We start from the raw sequence: 20,048 nt of genomic DNA, 5'->3' as shown, positions 1-20,048 counted from the left end.
ACGCAGCCGAGCATCTTATCTTAAAGATTCAAAACTAGCTCCAAAGGGGATGATAAACCAAACTTTAAAGATAGGCAAAGCCCCCTTCCTGTGCACAGCGCAAAATATTACAGATAGAATCATAGCTCCGCAGGTCAATGGGAAAGGAAATCCAATGTCCGTTTTAGATCACTTAGAAGACGAAATCATAACAACCATTTAAATTATGGTCTGTCCTCATGAATCTAACAAATTAATTACATCTCATTTGTGATTAAAAAACAATGGGGGATGGGGAGACTATGAAATAAGAAATTTATGGTAAAACAACAAAAAATAAAATATGGAGCCACTCCTTTTTTTATCAGCTTCCAATCCAAGCAAATAGCAATTCACTAGTTTTTAGAAAAAAATGTATGCGACTTCTAGAACATGCTGTTTAGAACTTGGCTTAGAACAAGTGTTTTATTCTAAAAGCCTTCTAAAAATGCCAGAAGGGAATAAACGTTAGCTCTCAATTGGAATATTTTTCTCAGTTGTCATAAACATTAAACCCAAGCAATCTGATGTGAGTTTTAAGAATCATGAAAAGACACGGCGAAGCTAGGTAAAATTGGTAACTTACAGTTTTCCTGTCCCTCAAGGCTTGGACCTGGAAAAGACAGAAGAAATACGTTGATTCCATTAGCTTCGATTCTCATGACGTTTAAGTAATGTGGGAAGAGAATAAAAACTCACAAAGCAGAAGCATCAGCAGAAGTCCTAGCCACATCTTGCCTTCTTGGGCCCACTCCAGCTGCATCTTGAGCGCCAAGACTTCGGGGCACTTAGTTCTGCCTTTGGGCCATGCCCCTGGGGCAGAAGACGCTGCCCCTGTGGCCCAGATAAATCTGCCCTGTGAAAGTAGAGAAACCACTCTGGTAACTTCTGGCGCCACAGAGAGACGGGCTATACTGCTGGTCAGGTAATGGCAGCCATTGCTGGAAACTGGAAACAATGAAGCATGGGCCAGCCTGATATCTCCTCAGGAAATGACTGGCCTTCCTGAGGGGCCACTGAACGCAGACTCTTTGTTTTAAAGGCACAAGTGACATTTGCCTCTAGGGCCCCTGACCCTCCTGTCTCACCTGGGTTTGGTGCCCCTTATCATGGCAGGGTGAGAGGGTTCTTCCCTCTTTCCAACCTCTACCCAAAGGGCTTCTCTCTTTGGACACCCAACAAGATGTCTCAATTTTTCCTGAGCGCATCACCCCCACTCCCCGCTGCCCAGGGGCCTCTCTCCACACAGCGTAAGTCTGGACCTCCTGTCTTTCCTGGCAATGCTACGGGACAGGGCTGACTTCTCCAGAAAATTGCAGGTTCGTCAGACAGACCGGCTGCCTTGGGGTAAACTCAGCTTGGAACCTGCTGTTCCTAGGAGGCTGTCCCTGGCTTCTGCAGTTGGTTTCAGGGTGGATAAAGGCAGCTCTGTGAGATATGCATGTTTTCTGGTGGCCCCCTCCAGCCTGTACCTTTATTTTATTTTATTTTATTTTATTTTATTTTATTTTATTTTATTTTTTAAGTATGCTCCATGCTCAGTGTGGGGCTTGAACTCACGACCCTGGGATCAAGAGTCGCATGCTCTACGGACTGAGCCAACCAGGCAGCCCCAGCCTCTACCTTTAAATATACACAGAGTATATCAGGCCACAGGGAGCTTTCTGAGGTATAAATCAGTTCCTTTCACTCCCTGGCTTGAAACCTTGTGATGGCTCCCCACTGTCCTCCACAGAAAGTCAGTTTACAATCCTCCACAATCCAGCCCTTGCTTACCTTTCCAGCCAGATCTCTCACCAATTCTTTCCTGGCCCCTACATGCTGATTGCTAGGATTTATAGTTCCCAGGACACATCACGTGTCTACGCCTTTGTCTATGTTGTTCCCCTGCCTGGAGGACTCTTCCCCTCTCCTTTTCTGGCCTATTCCTACCCATGCATCGTAACTCAGTTTAGGCATCCACTCTTCCAGAATTCTCTCCTGTCTCCCCACACTGAGCTGCCCTTCCTCTGCATCCCCCTCTGCATTCCTCACCTCCCTAGCCTTCCTTCTGTGAGACACTTTCTATGGTGTGTCCTCCCCCAAGTGGACTGCTGGCTGCATGGTAACAGGGACAGTGCCTGGTACCTAGTAGGTGGTCAAAAAACATTGGTAGAGGGGCGCCTGGGTGGCTCAGTGGGTTAAACAACCAACTCTAGAGTTCAGCTCAGGTCACGGTCTCAGGATCATGAGATCGAACCCCTGCATCTGCTCAAGCGGGAGCCGGCTGTAGGGTCTGCTTGGGATTCTCTCTCTCCCTCTGCCCCTCCCCCCACCTGGAGAGTCCCCACCCTCTCTCTCTCTCGGATGATTGGGTGAATGAAGATAAGTTAACAGTATTGTCTGAATTAGATTATTACTGCCTTGAGGTCAGAGAGCCGTGTTGTTTCTGAAACGCTACCCTCTGATACGGCCATGGGTAAAGCTAAGTCAGATTGGAACCGGGACAAATAGAAACCAGACTTCTCTGCCCTAGGGCAAATACCAAGAAGTGATGGCTTCCAACTAGCGAACAACTCCTCTCTCTGATCATGGTTCAGTGGAAGTTATGACAAGAGCTATTAAAGAGCCATGCAGCATAAAAGAACATTTTCTATTGTGTCATTTACTTTTGGTGTTTGGTATTCTCTGTTGCCCACTGTAAACTCTCTCCTTTAGCAACCTACCGGAAATCACCCCCACCCACCCACCAAATTTCTATTTGTCGAGAAAAAAGGAATACCATGAGGCCCTAAATAGATGTTGGCTTCAACATCTATTTCACCTACAGCAGACTAACCAACTTTTGCTTCTCAAAGTGACGTTCAAGCAATGGTGGTAAATGCCCCACCCGATGCCCCCAAGTCCCAAAGTAAACTTCTAGGACTTAGTCATTGTTTCTTATACAATGCTAATCGTTTTACAACACCATGAGAAAAAACTTCATTTCAAAATAAGTGTTAATATTTCAAAAGAAAAGCAGAAAAAAACTGTATCCCACCACTCACACCATGCACCAGGATAAATTCCAAAGGGACCAACCATCTGAAAGGACAAATGAAGCCATAGGAGTTCTATAAGAAAACGTGAAGGAATTCCTCATGACCCTGGAATGGCGAAGCCTGGTTTAACTCTGACTTAAAATCCAGAAATTATAAAAGACTGACAAATTATACTCCATGTAAAAAGAGTTCTCCCCTCCCCCCCAAAAAAAGTTCAGTCAAGAGAAAAAAATACAAACTGGAAAAAATATTTGCAATTTCTATAAGACAAAGAGCTAACCTCTCTAACATGTAAATTAATATGTAACCTCTCTAATATCCATCCCACAGCCACCATCCCTCATTGCAAACACTTACCTGCTTTCTCTCCTTATAGTTAAGTTTGCATTCCTAGAATTTTATAAAAACGGAATTATACAGTACATACTTTGGGGGGGGGCATCTATCTTCTTTCAATCAGCGTCATCAATTATTAATTTTTTATTGTTGAGTATGAGTGAATATATCACAGTTTGCTTATCATTATTTATTAATGAACATTTGAGTTGTTTCCAATTTTGAGCTCATAGAGAGAGCTGCTATGACCATGCCTTTGTATGGACGTCCACTTTCATTTCTCCTGGGTAAATAATGGTGTGGTAGGTGTATGTCTAACATTTCAAGAAACTGCCAAACTGTTTTCCAAAGCATCTTACACTCCCGCCAACGATGTCTAAGAGTTCCGGTGGCTCCACACGTTACCAGCTCGGGTGCTGGGGCTCTCCAAGCAACAGAGAGCCCAAACTGGAAGTTCCAGACAAGGCTTTTACTGGGCTTATGTTAGAGCTCCAGGGAGACAACACAAAGGGAACGGTCCCTCCTGCTGGCTTTCTGAGCAAAGGCCAGGGAAAGATTGTCAAGAGGCTGAGGCAGGAAAGGAGTGGCTGGAACAGGTAAAGGGGGGCGGGGTGGAGATGCAGGAACTGGGGAGCACAGGCACTGGACAGGACGTGCTTTGTCATGCACCACTCGTCTGGTTGGCATGTTAAACCTCCACCCAGGGCGTGATTTTTAGTCCTGTGATGAGGGGGAAAGTCGGTGAAAGGTCAGTGCTGGGGCCCTCCTGAGCGCAGACTGGTTTGGTTCAGTCTTCACCAGTCTTGGTAGTGGAGTCCTCCTCCTGTGAACAGCCTGCATCCATGTTCCTGCAGGATTCGCACAGGGATTCAGCCATCAAGGGGCCCTGGAGGGACGCATGGGTGGCTCAGTGGGTTAAGCGTCTACCTTCAGCTCAGGTCATGATCCCGGGGTCCTGGGATGGAGACCCTAGTGGGACTCCCTGCTCAGCGGGGAGCCTGCTTCTCCCTCTGCCCCTCCCCCTGCTCCTGCTCTCTCTCTCTCTCTCTCTCTCTGACAAATAAATAAAATCTTAAAAAAATAAACAAAAAAAGGAACGCTGGACTTTTGGGGTCTGGGTTGAGGGCTCGGAGTCCTGTCCCTTGGTCTGTCTCAATTTGAGCTATTCTAGGCCCCTTGACCTTCCCTTATGAATTTTAAAATCAATTTCTCAATTTCTACCAAAAAAAAAAAAAAGCCTTCTGAGATTTTGACTGGAGTTGCACTGAATCTGCAAACCAGTTTGGGGAGAAGTGACATTTTAACTCGACCGAGAGTATTCCGGCCCAGTGACACAGCATGTCTCTCCATAAACAACAATGTTGTATAGTTTTAGTGTACTTTTCCTTAGAAACCTTGTGTCTCTTTTAGTTTTTTTAAGTCATGTTAACGTACTACCTATTAAAAATCAAATTAGGAAATTAAATTCTAAAATAAAAGCTGTGCCTCGGGTGTTAGAAATCATTTGGAATGTCTGTTGTGTCCACCCCACGGCCCGGGAGCCAAGTCCACACGAGGCTGATCCTTCACGGGAGAGCCCCACCCCACCCCCCATGGGTCTATCTTCCTCTCTCTTTCTGCGGGAACCCCTCTTTCTAGCTCTCAAGGCAATCTCTCCCTCCTCTCTTGCCCCTGGCTGTGATGTAAGAACAGAAATGTATATCCTCCCTCATTTATTTTATTCATTGAAAAGATGATCAGGCTCCTTACCCTTTGTGAAGTATGAATGTCTTAATAAAAATTAAAAATGTATAAACGGAAGGTTTTCTAATTCACTTTTTTAATAAAAGTCATAAATTGAGTGGCTTTTTATATGTGTGTGGCCCTCACATAGCTCTCCCCTTCCTGCCCTTTGTCCTTAGTGGACTCCTTAATAGAAAAAAAAAGAAGGGCGCCTGGGTGGCTCAGATGGTTGGGCATCTGCCTTCGGCTCGGGTCATGATCTCAGGGTCCTGGGATCGAGTCCCGCATCGGGCTCCCTGCTCCTTGGGAGCCTGCTTCTCCCTCTGCCTCTCTCTCTCTGTCTCTAATGAATAAATAAATAAAATCTTTAAAAAAAAAAAAGAAAGAAAGAAAGAAGTTCTTCAAATGATTTTGCTCCCTTCTTCCTATTCTTGGTGAGAGGGAATTGAAGGAGAACAGAGCAGTTTCTGCATGCTGTCTTCTGCCTTCCAACACCAGGGAAGTCACACAAATCTGGAACACAGCAATTCATTAACCGCAGGAAGAAACTGCTGTAATAAACCTCAGGAAGTGCTTTTTCTGAGAAGCCAGGGGTGGGGTCGGGAAAGAGTTGGGGAGGAGGCAGCAGGTCCGAGAGCTACAGCACCCGGCAGGGCTGACCACCCATCTCTTTCATGACCACGGTGACAGGCAAGAAGGTACTGACCATTCCCCCAGCCGGTGGCTACAGCTCTGCCTCAGGAACCTCGGTGAGTCCAGGAGCAGGACTAAGCCCCCATTCGCTGAATTTGGAAGTCACCGCAGTGGAAGACTAAGCCTGGTGTTCAGTCCCTTCTCTGCAGTTTAATAGCTTCCGTGTTTTGAGGTTCACTTTCCTTGCCTGTAAAATGCGGATAATATGCCCATTCTACCCATCTCACAGGCTTGTTACGAAGATCGAAGCACAGGTAACCAGGAGGGCACACTGAGAAGATAGTAACAACAGTTAGAGGCCTGGTTTGGCCCCCAGCTCACCTGATCTGAATTACTGCTCTGGCAACTCAACTCAATTCAGCTTAACTTAATGAGCTCAAGGGGAGGAGCCCAAAGGCCCTAATTCAATGCCCACCCAGGTGCTGTTCTCACAGCCCCAGTTGCCTCACAGAGATGGGCCGCTAGGCCAAAGGGAGGCAGGGGGAAACCTTGTGTGTGGGGGGCTGAGGTAGGGTAGGGGGAGAGGGTCAATGCTGTTTCATCCCCTGCTGGAGGCCCCCCTCCAGTGACAGGGGATAAGATTGTATTTTAACTCATGGCTGTAGGCATTTTTGTCTTCACAGGCACCTTCTTCCATTAAAAAAAAAATTATTTTTTACAACTCCATTGTATAAGCAAGAATGTATTAGAGTTATATTTATATCAAAACATTTCTTTGACCTAAAGTTCCTTTTTATTCTTCTGATTGCAAAATAACTTTCTTCATGGGCCCCTACAAGTATCGTGGAGCCTGGCACTATGTTTCCTGTGTCTGATGGACAAATTGGCCCTGATGACAATCAGCCACACAACAGCCTAAGGGGCCAAGGAGTCTGCTGTGTTCTGCTCTGAGTTGCCCAGGCACTGGCCTGGGAATAGGACCAAGAGCACTACCATGTCTCAGGTGCCAAAATGAAAACACTCCACAGGTATTTGTGCATTCTGTTCCCCAAAGCACAACCAACAAAAAAGAGATGAATTGGACTTCGTTGAAATTACAAACTTGTGTGGCAAAGGACACCATCAAGAAGTTGAAAGGCAATTCACAGAATGGGAGGAAATATTTGGAAATCATCTATCTGATGAGGATCCAGAATATATAAGGAGCTCTTATGACTCAACAACAAAAAGACAACCATTTTTTAAAAAAATAGGCAGAGGACTTGAATAAATATTTGGCCAATAACCACATGAAAAGATGCTCAACATCATTAGTCATTGTAAATCAAAACCACAATGAAATATTACTTCATACCCAGTAGAATAACTATCATTAAAAAGACAGACAATAATAAGTGTTGGTGAGCATGTGGGGAGGCTGGAACCCTCACACATGAGTGGTAGGATTGCAAAATGATGCAGCCACTTTGGAAATCAGTCCAGCAATTCCTGGAAAGGTTGCAAATAGAGTTGCCAAGTGACCCAGCAGCAATTCCATTCTTAGGTATAGACCCAAAGGAAATGAAAACATGTTCACACAAATACTTATATGCAAAAGTTTATAGCAGCATTATTAATATTATCCAAAAAGTAGAAGGAATGCAAATGTCTATCAGCTGATGAATGGATAAACAAAATGTGGTATATCCATACAATAGAATATTATTTGGCAGAAAAAAGAATGAAGTATGGATGAAACTTGCTACAGTATGGATGAACCTTGAAAATGTCATGCTAAGTGAAAGAAGCCAAATATGAAAGGCCACGTATTATATGACTCTATATCTATATCTATATATATGAAATGTCCAAAATAGACAAACCTCTAGAGACAGAAGTAGATGAGTAGTTTCCAAGGGCCAGGGGAGTTGGAGGAAATAAGAGTGACTGCTAATGGGTAGGGAGTTTCTTTGTAGGGGTGCTTACAAAGTTCTAAAAGTCGGGGCTCCTGGGTAGTACAGTCGGTTGAGCGCCCGACTCTTGGTTTTGGCTCAGGTCACGATCTCAGGGTCTTGGGATCCAGCCCCGAGTCTGGCTCCACACTCAGTGCAGAGTCTGCTTGAGATCCTCTCTCTCCCTCTTCCTCTGCCCCTCCCGCTTGTGCGCTTGTGCTCTCTCTCTCTCTCTCTCAAATAAATAAATAAATCTTTAAAAAAAAAAAGCATTGAGAAAAAAGTTCTAAAACTTGAATGTGATGATAGTTGCACAATTCTGTCAGTAGACTAAAGACCATCGAATTGTACACTTTAAATAGTTGAATGGTACGGTGTATGAACCACATCTCCATAAAGCTGTTATTTTAAAAACCCTAGGAAGCAGGTGTTTTAGTTTCTTGGAGCTTCTGTAACACACCCACAAACTTGGAGGTTTAAGACAACACAAACTGTCTGGCTTGCTCTGAGGCCTCCAATCACTGGCCTTGAAGAATACCTGTCACCATCTTGAAATTATATTATATTTTATTTTATTTATTTTATTTTATTTATAGGACATGCGAACAGGGGAGGGGCAGAGGGAGAAGGAGAGAGAGAATCTGAAGCAGAGTCCATGCTGAGCGCAGAGCCAGACATGGGGCTCGATCTCATGACCCTGAGATCATGACCTGAGCTGAAATCAAGAGTCGGATGATTGGGCGCCTGGGTGGCTCAGTTGGTTGAGCGACTAACTGCCTTCGGCTCAGGTCATGATCCTGGAGTCCCTGGATCGAGTCCCGCATCAGGCTCCCTGCTCGGCGAGGAGCCTGCTTCTCCCTCTAACTCTCCCCCTCCTCATGTACTCTCTCTCTCATTCTCGCTCTCTCAAATAAATAAATAAATCTTAAAAAAAAAAAAAAGTCGGATGATTAACTGACTGAGCCACCCAGGCGCCCCACCATCTTGAAATTCTTAATCATTTTTGGTAAAGGGGCACTGCATTTTCATTTTGCACTGGATCTGCAAATTATGGAACTGGCCCTGCATGTGACTTTGGGCAGGAAAAGGAACTGATGAGATGAGGTGGGTGGAAAGGCTGCCCTGTGCCCTGGCCTCCCCTCAGGGCCAGGCTCCCTGACCCCACCAGCTATCCTCTCTGCTTGGAGCTCTTCCTGACCCCCATCCCCAGCTAGCTAACTCCTCGCCCCCAGGCTCAGCTCAAAGGAGAGCCCTAGCCCTGAGCAGAGTTCCGGTTGCGTATTCTCAAAGCACCTGTCACTGTTGGTAATCCTCTATTTGTCTGTGTGAGCCTTAAGAAGGGTCACCCCTAGTAGGCTGTCAGCTCAGCAAGGGCAGGCGTGGGTCTGTTGGGCTCACTGCAGTGTCCTGTGACATGGTGAGCCCTGCATGAATCTTGGCTAAATGAGTTTAAGAGCTGGGAGGACAGCTGGGATGTAACAGTCGTCAGGTGCAATGATGATGCCTGGACCACGGCGTCGGATTCGCTCTCCGTGGCTGGCCTCAGCGCTGAGCTGGACTCCTGGGGGGCAGATGGAAGGCCAGTGTCGGCCCCTTGCCCTGTGAGGCAAGATACAACCCCGGAGGGAGGGCAGGCCCGAGGCCAGTGGAGGTGCCCAGGGCCTGAGGAGTCCACAGGAGTGAGGGAGGAAGCGTATCCTCTTGCATGAGAGGCAGTTTGGGTTGGAAGTGGGCTGGGCCAGGCATCCTGAGAGGCCCCTGGTAATCACCTCTGCCTGCCTTGGTTTAGCAAATAGAAATACCTGACAGCCAGTTACATTTGAATTTCACATAAGCAACAAGTCATTTTGTTGTAGAGGTAGGTCCCAAGTATTGCACAGGACATACCAGAACAGGATTTGGTCTCCCTGAAATTCAGATGTAAGTGGGCATCCTGTAGTTTATCTGATAGCCATCACTCAGGACCCCTCTGTTTCAGGAATGCTTCTGCTAAACTGGAGTCATGTGCAGAAAGGCCAGAATGTTTGGGGCGGAAGCAGTGCATTTCCCCATTTTTTAAATTTTTCAGGTGATTTGAGGGGACACAAGGGAAAACGGGCACTAAGTGGGGCTGCAGATGGGAGGGAGTGTCAGAAACACAGGTCTGGCCCAGGACCAGGAGGTCAGCAAAGATGCCTCCCTGCAGAGGGATGGCCGCTCTCTTCCCTAGCAGGCACCCCACTAAACACCAGGAAAGACAAAGCCCTGGCCCTGCCCTCAAGAGGTTTGGTGGCTGATTTATCAACAGATTATTCAGCAAAGGGTCAGACATGCTGAGAGAAGCTCCCCCTAGAAGACAGAAGATAAGAGGTGGCCTCCCCTGGATGTTCCTCTCTCGTTTTCCTCATCAGTCTAAGGTGGAAAACCAGATCTACCTCCATGACCAGTGCCTTTATCCGTCTTCTTGACAATTGATTTTATCCTCTGACTTCTTCTTCCCAGTTTTGAATCATCCACAGATTTTATCAGATGGTCACCAGGGTCCTCATCCAAGTCATTAATAAAAATATTTGGTAGATTAAGATAGAGCCCTATGGCACTGTATCAGAAATTTGCCTCAATCTCAAGTGGACTCCCCACTGAGTGTGGAGCCCAACATCAGGCTCGATCTCAAGACCCTGAGATCAATACCCGAGCCGAAATCAAGAGTCAGACACTTAACCGACTGAGCCACCCAGGCACCCCTGCCCTGGGCAGATCTTAATCAAAATCCTTTTGATGGGGCGCCTGGGTGGCTCAGTCGTTAAGCGTCTGCCTTCGCCTCGGGTCATGATCCCAGGGTCCTGGGATCAAGCCCCACATCGGGCTCCCTGCTCCACGGGAAGCCTGCTTCTCCCTCTCCCACTCCCCCTGCTTGTGTTCCTGCTCTCGCTGTGTCTCTCTCTGTCAAATAAATAAATAAAATCTTTAAAAAAGTCCTTTTGATATAAATGTTTAACAAGCTACAAATTCCCTTCCTCTGCTGTCATGTATCCCACACATCTCCATGAGGATATGAGGCTTCTTTGTGAGGATGTCCTAGGTGCTTGATCAAATCCAGAGGTACTAGTGAACATCCATTAGATGGCGAACATCCATTAGATGGCGAACATCCATTAGATGGCGGCCACTCTCGATACTATCCTAGCAGCAGTGGTAGCAGATAACAATAACAAATAATGGAATTTTTTTTGTCTTCACTCTCCTTTTTCTGTCCTTTCTATCCAAGATGAAGTAAACTTGGCTAAAATAAGAGGAAACCTTAATTGGTGTATCATAAGTTCAAGGAGGAATTACCCTGCCAGGAACAACGCTTGCGGGGGGGGGGGGGGGGGGGGGGGAACGGTCATGGTTTATCTAGAAATCAGCAAAATGAATTTTAGATACAAAAAGTAACTTTGGTTTAAAGTACAAGCAGTTTCCAGCTTATCATCAGATGGTTTTGATCCAGGAGTTTGTTTTTATGTTGGCTGTTGAGCAAATGCTAACTGTAGTCAGAAAACAATCTGACAAACACTGATTAGGTTCTCTGCTCGGCGCCCACAAGCCATTTATCCACAATGAGGCTGAAATCATAACTGGGCCTCAAGTCTCTTCAAGCTCCCAACCTTGAGCCCCTCTTAATCCCCGGGGGAGATCTGGTCATTTCCCTTCCCTGCAGGTGGGACCCAGGAGGGTGCTGCCTGCATGCAGGGATTACTTTTAAGTCCACTGTCTGTAACTTAAAGACATTGTTAATGGGGCATAATCCCCTCGTTTGGGGGACTTCCCAGCAGGAACAGTGTCCCCATCCCTCACGTCACTCCATCTGTGCCTGTAGACTCCCACCTATAGAGTTCCAGAGCCTCACCTGGCCTAGGAAAAGATGGTGGCCATTTCTCTCACCTGTTTTCTTAAGCCCCCAAAATGTCCTGACTTTAGAAGGTGGGGGAGAGGGGCGCCTGGGTGGCTCAGTCGGTTAAGCTTCTGCCTTCGGCTCAGGTCGTGATCCCAGAGTCCTGGGATCGAGCCATGCATCGGGCTCCCTGCTCAGTGGGGAGCCTGCTTCTCCCTCTCCCTCTGCCTGCTGCTTCCCCTGCTTGTGCTCTCTCTCTCTCTCTCTGTCAAATAAATAAATAAAATCTAAAAAAAAAAAAAAAAGAAGAAGGTGGGGGAGATAGGGAATTCCAAAGCCACAGATCCCAGGGGCCTTGATATCTACCCTCTACAAAACTCCAGCAGATTATTTAATAGGTATGTGAAAACTTCATGGTATGTCTAAGCATCCTCTAAAATCTTTTCCTAGCGAGTGATGTTGGCTCACACAGTGTGCAGAACCTCAATAAAGGCTGTTGAAACAAACAAACAAAATTATGGAAGGGGCCCAGACTTCTGCTGTTGGGAGTTAGGGAAGGTTGGAGAACGGGGAGTCAGGGCCAGGCCTGGCAGAGCTGCCCGTGAGGGTCACACCCAGGAAAGGTCAGGCCAGGTATTAAGGACTAGACATGGCCTGGGTCATGAAGTAGGGAGTAGAGGAGGAGTGCTCAGTGCAGGGACCGAGAGCGGGAGCCTAGCACCCAACAGACAGGTGCAGATCAGAGCAGAACTCTCGCAGGTGTTGGCAGAGGGCACTTGCAGCTTCCAGGTGGGAGGCAGAAATGACCAGAAACCAGCAGGATCTTCTAAAAATAAGTCAGGACAAAGTGAACCTGGTTTCTTTTGTTGTCAGGGTTACTAGATTGTTGAAACAGTAATATACTGCAGGTACAGGGTTTCTGAATTTCAGCAAGACATCTGACCAGGTATGTCCTGGGGTCCTCGTGGAGAAGTGTGTGGTGTCTGCAATGTATGGGACAATTAGATCAAAAGAGCTTTGACCAAGGGCAATTCAAAGGGCATCACTAATGGAGTGAAGATGCCACTCTGTCTTCCTCCCACTTCTGGTCAACTTTATGGCTGGCTCACACCCGACTCTCAAGAGCATGCTGCTTGGATGACACAGCACTGGGAGGGGTAGCTAAGGGGCCAACCGACAGACTCAGCGGTCAAAAGAATGTCACTCGGAGGGAGTGATGGGCCAAGCGATGGTCCGTCATAGAAAGTTAAGCTCCTGATCTTAATTCCCAGAGACCACTTCACATGAATATTGTTTTGCTGCCTGAAGGATGTGACTAAGTTAACTGAATTTTACTTTCTTTCTGAATTACAATTTTTTGTTTCATGCTGAATAACTAAAATTTAAAAAATGAACTTTTATGTAAAAAGAAAAAACAAAAAAGTGGACCTTTTACAAACACAGGATGAGGGAAATGTCAATTAACAGAACAATGCATGGGAAAGACTGATGAGTTGGAAGGAGCCTGGCCGTCAACATTGCAGGCCACATGAACAGAGGTTAGGAGTTCAGAAGAGGGGAGGAGACAGCCCCACTGCATGTTGTCATGCAAGCTCGGTTACATGGGTGACACCCAGACACATGTAGACACGTGACAAAAATGCTAAGGCAGGAGCTTCACACCACATCCTGAGAGGAGCATTTGAAGGAAGTGGGAATGTTAAGATTAAGAAAGAAGATCTGGGGAGCATCTGATAATTATCTCTAAATAATTGTGTTGTTTTTACGTGAAAGAGAAATCGGACTTTTTTTCTGCCTCCGGGTAGAAATTACAGGGAGGTATATTCCAGTTAGAACTGTGCAACCAGCCAGTGAGGACAAGTTTTAGGAGGGTTTTTATTTTTTTATTTTATTTTGTTTTTTTAAAGATTTCATGTATTTATTTGAGAGAGAGAATGAGAGACAGAGAGCATGAGAGGGAAGAGGGCAGAGGGAGAAGCAGACTCCCCGCCAAGCAGGGAGCCCGATGCGGGACCCGATCCCGGGACTCCAGGATCATGACCTGAGCCGAAGGCAGTCACTTAACCAACTGAGCCACCCAGGCGCCCTTAGGAGGGTTTTTAAAGACAGCTGAGAGAGAGAGAAGGAGATGTTTCTAGATGCTTCGGAGACTCCCCTGGGCCGATGTTGGGCAAATACAGCCCCCAGCAAAGGGCAAGTGTGCATGCCCGTTCCTGAGGACCCGGGCAGCCATGTAGGCCACACCTCCTCTCTCCAGGGGAATTGTGCCCACTGAACATCTCTTCATCTGACTCATAAATGCGCTACTAAGATGGCAAATATTGGTCAAAACCAATGCCATAGGTCAGAGCAGTGTTCCTATTGATTGCCAGGGCTAAAGACAAAGGAAAAGGAAAGAAGAAAGTTGTCATTCCAAAGGTGGGTAAGGGGCCTCTGTTACTCGTGGGCTGGGATCACAGTTCTGGCTCGATGCTAGAAGGACCATGACGTTGTTCGAGGAGCTTGTGGATGACCAGCCAGCAGCAAGAAAATGCATCTCTGTCCCTGTTGTGGAAACTTGAGCAGATCAGTCTGACCACTCGTACAGCAAGCACGACAGGAACCAAAACAAAAAGGAAAACAAAACATAGCCTAAGAGCTCCCAGTCTTCATTCCCTGGAGGTGGGGTGTGGGACGTGGTGGGGGGAGCGGTGGCAGAATGACAAAGGCCCCCCAGATTGAGGAAGAAAGGGGCACATCTGGGAGTGAGCAAGACTGACTGGCTGACGTTGGGAGGGCTGGCCCTAACTTGATCTTGAGGGCGAAGCCTCCATACTGGAATTTTCTCTGCAAAATGAGATATAATTCTCCCCTCACAGTCTCCTCGAAGCAACCTTCAGTGAAGTCCTGCATCATTTTATTTTATTTTTTATTTTTTTAAAGATTTTATTTATTTATTTGACAGAGAGTTAGAGAGTACAGATAGGAAGAGCGCCTGGCAGAGGGAGAAGTAGGCTCCCCGCTGAGCAGGGAGCCCGACGTGGGGCTCGATCCCAGGACCCTGGGATCACGACCTGAGCCGAAGGCAGACGCTTAACGACTGAGCCACCCAGGCGCCCCAAGCCCTGCATTATTTTAAATCGATTCGGAGACAGGTTTCTGCTAAAATGTATGGAGCATTTAGCATGTCTCATTGACTGTCTCGTTGAATCCTATGAATCAGAGGCTAGTAGTAACCTCATGTTACAGGAGAAAAACGAGACTCTCAGAGAGGTTAGTACACTTGCCCAAGCTCCCACAGCCAGTTTAAGTGGTAAAGCCTGCTGGAATCTCGGATGCCTGACTCCCAAGGCCTGAACTCCTTGTGCAAACACCTCTACAGGAAAAACATTTCAGGGTTTCTTGAAATGCCCCCCTCAATAGGAAAATCTTTGGCTTTGAACAAAGACCAACGGGGTCAAAGTCTGAAAAAGGTGAAAAACACAGAGTATGAGATATTTATTCACCAAGGTTATTCTAGGACGTAATCCTTCAATTTGTTCTATACAACTGTCTGAATGTTTCCTGTTTCTTTATAGCTTCATTACCTGGATAGATACATACAAAAAAAAAAGGCAGCCAAGTTGGGGTATGAGAATATGCATAGGAAACAGTGCTTCTAGACAGACATGAGACCCATATGATTTAGGACCAAGCTGGGAGCCTGTATAAACATTTCTAATATTGAGAATGTGAGGATGCATGTGGCTTTCCAAATGGATCCCTCACAAACCTCAAGGATCTGCTTTAATTAGAGCTGTTTAAAACGTCCCAGTTGCCCAGAGAAATAAAAAGCATGGGTTCACACAAAACCCTGCACATGGATGTTTGCAGCAGCTTTATTTGTAACTCCAGCTTCCCCCCCAAAAGCTGGAATCAGTCCAGATGTCCTTCAGTGGGCGAAGGGTTAAATAAATGGTGGTACATCCATACTATGGAATATTTCTCAGCAATGAAAAGGAACAAAATGGAGGCGCCTGGGTGGCTCAGTTGGGTAAGTGGCCAACTCCGGATTTCGGCTCAGGTCATGATCCCGGGGTCCTGGGATCAAGCCTTGTGTCCAACTCTGCTCTTGGTGGGGAGTCTACTTGAGGGTTCCCTCTCTCCCTCTGCCCCTCCCCCATGCGCTCGCTCGCTCTCTCTAAAACAAATAAATCTTTTTTAAAAAAGAAACGAACTATTTGCAACAAATTGAATGAATCTCCAGGAAAATATGCTGAGCGAAAAAAGCCAATCCCCCCAAATATGATTCTACTTCCCTAACATTTTTAAAGTAACAACGCTTTATAAATGGAGGACAGATTAGCGGCTTCCAGAGATTGGAGATGGGGGCCGGGAAGGAAGTGGGTACAGCTATGAAAGGATGGATCCCTAGTGTGCCAGAAGTGTATCTGGACTGTGGCGGCAGATACATGAACCCACAGATGCTGAAGCCGCGCACACACAGACACAAAGTATACGTAAAAATGGGGAGATGAAATAAGATTCAATAAGATCATGGGTTGTATCAATGCCAGTGTCCTGGCTGTGCTATTATACTATAGTTTTGCAAAATGTTACCACTGGGGGAAACCAGGCAAAGCGTGCAGGGATCTCTCTATATTATTTGTTACAAATGCATGTGAATCTACTGTTACATCTATCTAAATTTCTGTTTTTAAAAAATGGACCAGAGGCATCAGGGTGGCTCAGTCGGTTAAGCGTCTACCTTCGGCTCAGGTTGTGATCCCAGGGTTCTGGGATCGAGCCCCACATCGGGATCCCTGCACAGCAGAGAGCCTGCTTCTCCCTCTCCCTTTGCTGCTCTCCCTGCTTGTGCTCCCTCACTCCCTCCCTCCCTCCCTCTCTCTCTCTCTCTGTCAAATAAATATTTTTTTAAAAATGGACCAGGTCCTTGCCACTGAAGGATTCAAGCTCTGGTCGTCTGTTCTGACACATTTGTTGGGGGATGACTGCATTCGGTGACCCCTCTGGCCTCCAGCCCTCCAATTCTCCTGATGTCTTATGGGGAGCGACACCCTTCAAGGTGGTTGAGGGGGGAGTCCTTTATGTGAAAGCCCTCTCTTTCTGCTGGCCCACAGGCACAGAGCGAATCAGGGAGGACCAGAATGCCCTCCTCAAAGAGGCTCATTCTTGTTCCAAGAGGAAGAGGGGATCTGAGCTGCATTTGGCAAGACCATGTCTGTCACCATCTGCTTCTCCCTAACGCTGGGGCTCCCCTGGGATCTGGGGCTTCAGGCCACTCCACTGACAGAAATAAAATACGAATTCTCACACTGAGACTTAGAACCTGAAAACAACTTGGAAATCCTCCCCCAGGGTGACAAGGAGCAAACATGCTCCAAATAAAGGGACATTCTTGGTGGAAACAAGAAACAGAAACATTTTGAGACCTGAAAATCTTGGATGTTCAAGGAGGTAAAGGAGGATTTTTTGAACATTATTCTAGAGATGCATTGAAATGCCCCAGCTCCTCAGTGGAATATTTCCCTCCCAGATAATTTCACGATCAGTTGCATCAGAAAATTAACCTCATGCGGACCTCTGGGACAGGAAAATGGAAAAATGTGAGGTGTCCTTAGTCCCTTCTTTCGCCATAGGATGAGACCAAAGAGCCACCCCTTAGGCTGGCTTACAGAGACAGTCCCTGGGGTTGGCTGTGACTTACCCGAGCAGCCAGAGAGGGGCCTGCTGAGCCTGGCAGTGTCTCAAGACTTCCTGGCCAAGGAGCTTCCTTCACTGTCTCTGGGATCCGCACACACATGCCTCCTGTGTCCTCACATCCAGGACCTGGCACAGCATGTATGATGACAGGCCCAGGGTGCTCTGGCCCAGGCACCGGCTTCTCAAGAGTGACCCGAGGGCTGGGCCAACCCCAGCAGAGTCAGCTCTCACCAGGCCCCAGCTGACAACCCCTGAAACTCACATGAATGTGGAAGTGACTGATGATGACATAGTGTGCCTGTCCCCTGCATGACAATCCCAGGGCATTAGCATCTCCCCTCTCTCTATCTGCATCTGCCCTCCATTGGCAAGCCCTACCCTCCGAGCGACAGATTTCTCTTGGGGGTCTCCGTAAGTGGGTGGGCTGTGCCCTGCCCATAATCACCTCTGCCATGCCCTTGGCTTTGCCCACACAAAGGGACATTGAGTTGAAGTTTTTGGGCCCCCTAACACAATGCTACCTGAGACTGCCTGCAAATCCATTTTTAAAACTTTCCTAGCTAGGAAAGCTGAAGGAAGGGGAAAAGCAGGGCCCCAGTTCAGCCCTGGAGGCTGCATTGTTCTTTGGCCGCTGCTTACCCAGAAGGCCCCCCCAACCCCTGGGGAATCAAATGAGATTGTTTTTCCCAAGATCCAGCTCTTCAGGTGTGAGCTGCAGTTCTTGGACAACAGTTACTGTGGCATTTCTGCAACAGGAAAGAGGAAGGAACTTGTGAACTGTGAGCCATGGCATCAACAATGTGCGCCCCCAACCAGCCGCCAGCAAAGAGGAAAAGAGCTCAGTTTCCATAGCGATAAATCACGAGGAAGCCAGCGAGGGATAGTCGGCAGGATGATTTTTCCCTTCCTCTGGTTCCCTGCAAACACGTTCCCAACTCCAGAGTTGGTTAGATGCCTGGCGCCTCGCCAAGCTGAGCCTCCAGAACCACACAGGTAGAGGAAGAAAGAGGAGGTCTCTGCCAAATGGAAATCCACGCCGAAAGCCTCTGCTCCTGAGAGCACCGGGGAAGGGGTTTGGGCTCTTCTTAAAAGGCATACACGGGGCACAGGTGTGTGGACCACCCAGCAGGCCCCGCACTGCATCACACCTGGGTGGCCATGCGCCATCTTTAAAGCTCTTCGATATATGCCCCATCCATCATTCTGTTTCACTACCTTACATTATGCCCCGCACGGTATCATGCTCTATGATGTGAGCCCCACAGCACAGTTACTATCAGCCTTTTACAACAGAAGAACAGGCCTGGTGAGGGAGAGAGACGGGCCAGAGACAACTCATCCAGTTAAAATATCGGCTGAAATTCCAACTTCACTGAATGTCCTGTTTTTGTTTTTTTGCTGAATTTCAACTATATTTATATTTATACTTCCGTAAATATTTGCTATATTTTGTAAATAGGTAGAGTTATGCAACTGCCATCACAATCTTGTCTTAGGACATTTCCATAAGCCCCAAAGTTCCCTCTTGCCCATTTTCAGTCAGTCCCCGATTCCTCCCCAAGTCCCAGGCAACCACCAGTCTGCGTTCTGGCCCCTATAGAGTTAAGGGAGGCTGTTTTTCAAGTGGAAGGACTCAGCTGCTCTGCAACTTAGTTTAAAATATAAGTATTTGCATGAAGAGTTTGGTTTCATTTTTCAGCAATTCAATCTTTATGGGCTGGGAGGGCTACATATACGAGTATGAACTTCCCTGCTCTTAAAGGGGTACCATCTTAAAAATTGCACACCTAGTCCACACCCACCTGCCAACACACACACACACACACACTCACACATCATCAGCATCAGCATTAAAAACAAAAAGAAAAATTCCTCCTCTCTCCCTGGCTGCCCAGCATGGGGTTTGGTTTGTCTTCTGTCATCTGAGCAGCCTGTGGATTACAGGTGTATGTGTTATTTGAGTCTGTCACTGTTTACAGATTGCATGGGTCGTGCAGCGCTGGTGAGGCTGAGGGCCTCCCAGCCTGGCCCTGACAGCAGAGACACTTCCCAGGCCGAGCCAGGACAGGACGTTGGGAAGGGCTCTCAGGCAATCCAGGGGGGGCATTTAAGGACACTGCCTTCTACACCAGCCAAATGCTGGTCCTTGGCCACCTGGACCCAGACTTGGAGTGACCTGACTGAAATGTCACATGTCAAGATACCTAATCTTTATGCCTGGTGCATAAATGGTAGCTGGAAAACAGCCTTCGTAAATTCAGAGTTCATATGACACACAGGGCTGAAGCACCTTGATCTGAGGATATGCGTGAACGATGGCCCTGCTTTAGGAAAGTTAATTCTCTAGCAGCTAACCTTTACTGAGCACTAAGTATGTGCCAGCATTTTCCAAGTGCTTTATTTGTGTTAACATTTAATCATCACAAACACTATAAGGCATATACTATTATTGGATATGAGGAAGTGGAGGCTCAGAGAGCTTAAGTAAGTCCCCCAAGGTCACACAGCTAGTCTGGGCCGAGAAGAGCCTTTTCTTACCATTACTGTGTTACCCCCATGATATGGTGAGGAGCCCAGAAAGCAAGGTTTCTGAACCACTGAGAAGGAGGGGTCAGGCATCTCTACTGGAGAGTCAGCTGACCAAAGAATCAGGGAACATTCCAAGCAAAGGGAATAGCATATGGAAAGGTAAGAAGGAGGAGAACATGGCACCATGAAGAGTGACTAATGAGGCTTAGGACAAATGACATTTCAAAAAAACTGGAATTTTCCTTGGGAAAAACAGTCTGATTTTGGCAAGGGAAAGAGTCTCCAGTGAGAGCCCGGAAGACCTTAAATTTAAATTTCAGGTAA

The 20,048-nt window shown here is 47.0% G+C and overlaps 1 protein-coding gene across 10 annotated transcripts in view; it reads right to left on the bottom strand.

Annotated features, from left to right (window-relative positions):
* PECAM1 (platelet and endothelial cell adhesion molecule 1) overlaps positions 1–17,317 on the bottom strand; it is a 72,551-nt gene extending 55,234 nt beyond the window's left edge. For 3 of the 10 annotated variants that reach the window (XM_035026266.1, XM_035026270.1, XM_035026269.1), the window contains exons 1-3: positions 17,200–17,315; positions 718–874; positions 605–631 (exon numbers count right to left, since the gene is read on the bottom strand). In XM_035026266.1, the coding sequence (XP_034882157.1) occupies positions 605–631; positions 718–874; positions 17,200–17,295 (280 nt within the window). In that variant the 5' untranslated portion in view covers positions 17,296–17,315. Of the gene's footprint in view, positions 1–604; positions 632–717; positions 875–1,794; positions 1,861–17,199 lie in introns of those variants that run through there. The other 7 variants (XM_035026271.1, XM_035026273.1, XM_035026275.1 and 4 more) reach the window with 5 other exon arrangements.
* Positions 17,318–20,048: the final 2,731 nt, after the last annotated feature.

The sequence above is a fragment of the Mirounga leonina genome, unplaced genomic scaffold (genome assembly GCF_011800145.1).
Source record: "Mirounga leonina isolate KUSES-001 unplaced genomic scaffold, KU_Mleo_1.0 Mir_197, whole genome shotgun sequence".
NCBI classification, from domain to species: domain Eukaryota; kingdom Metazoa; phylum Chordata; class Mammalia; order Carnivora; family Phocidae; genus Mirounga; species Mirounga leonina.
Note: the sequence above shows the minus strand (reverse complement) of the source record. Positions and strands in the feature narration are given on the sequence as shown.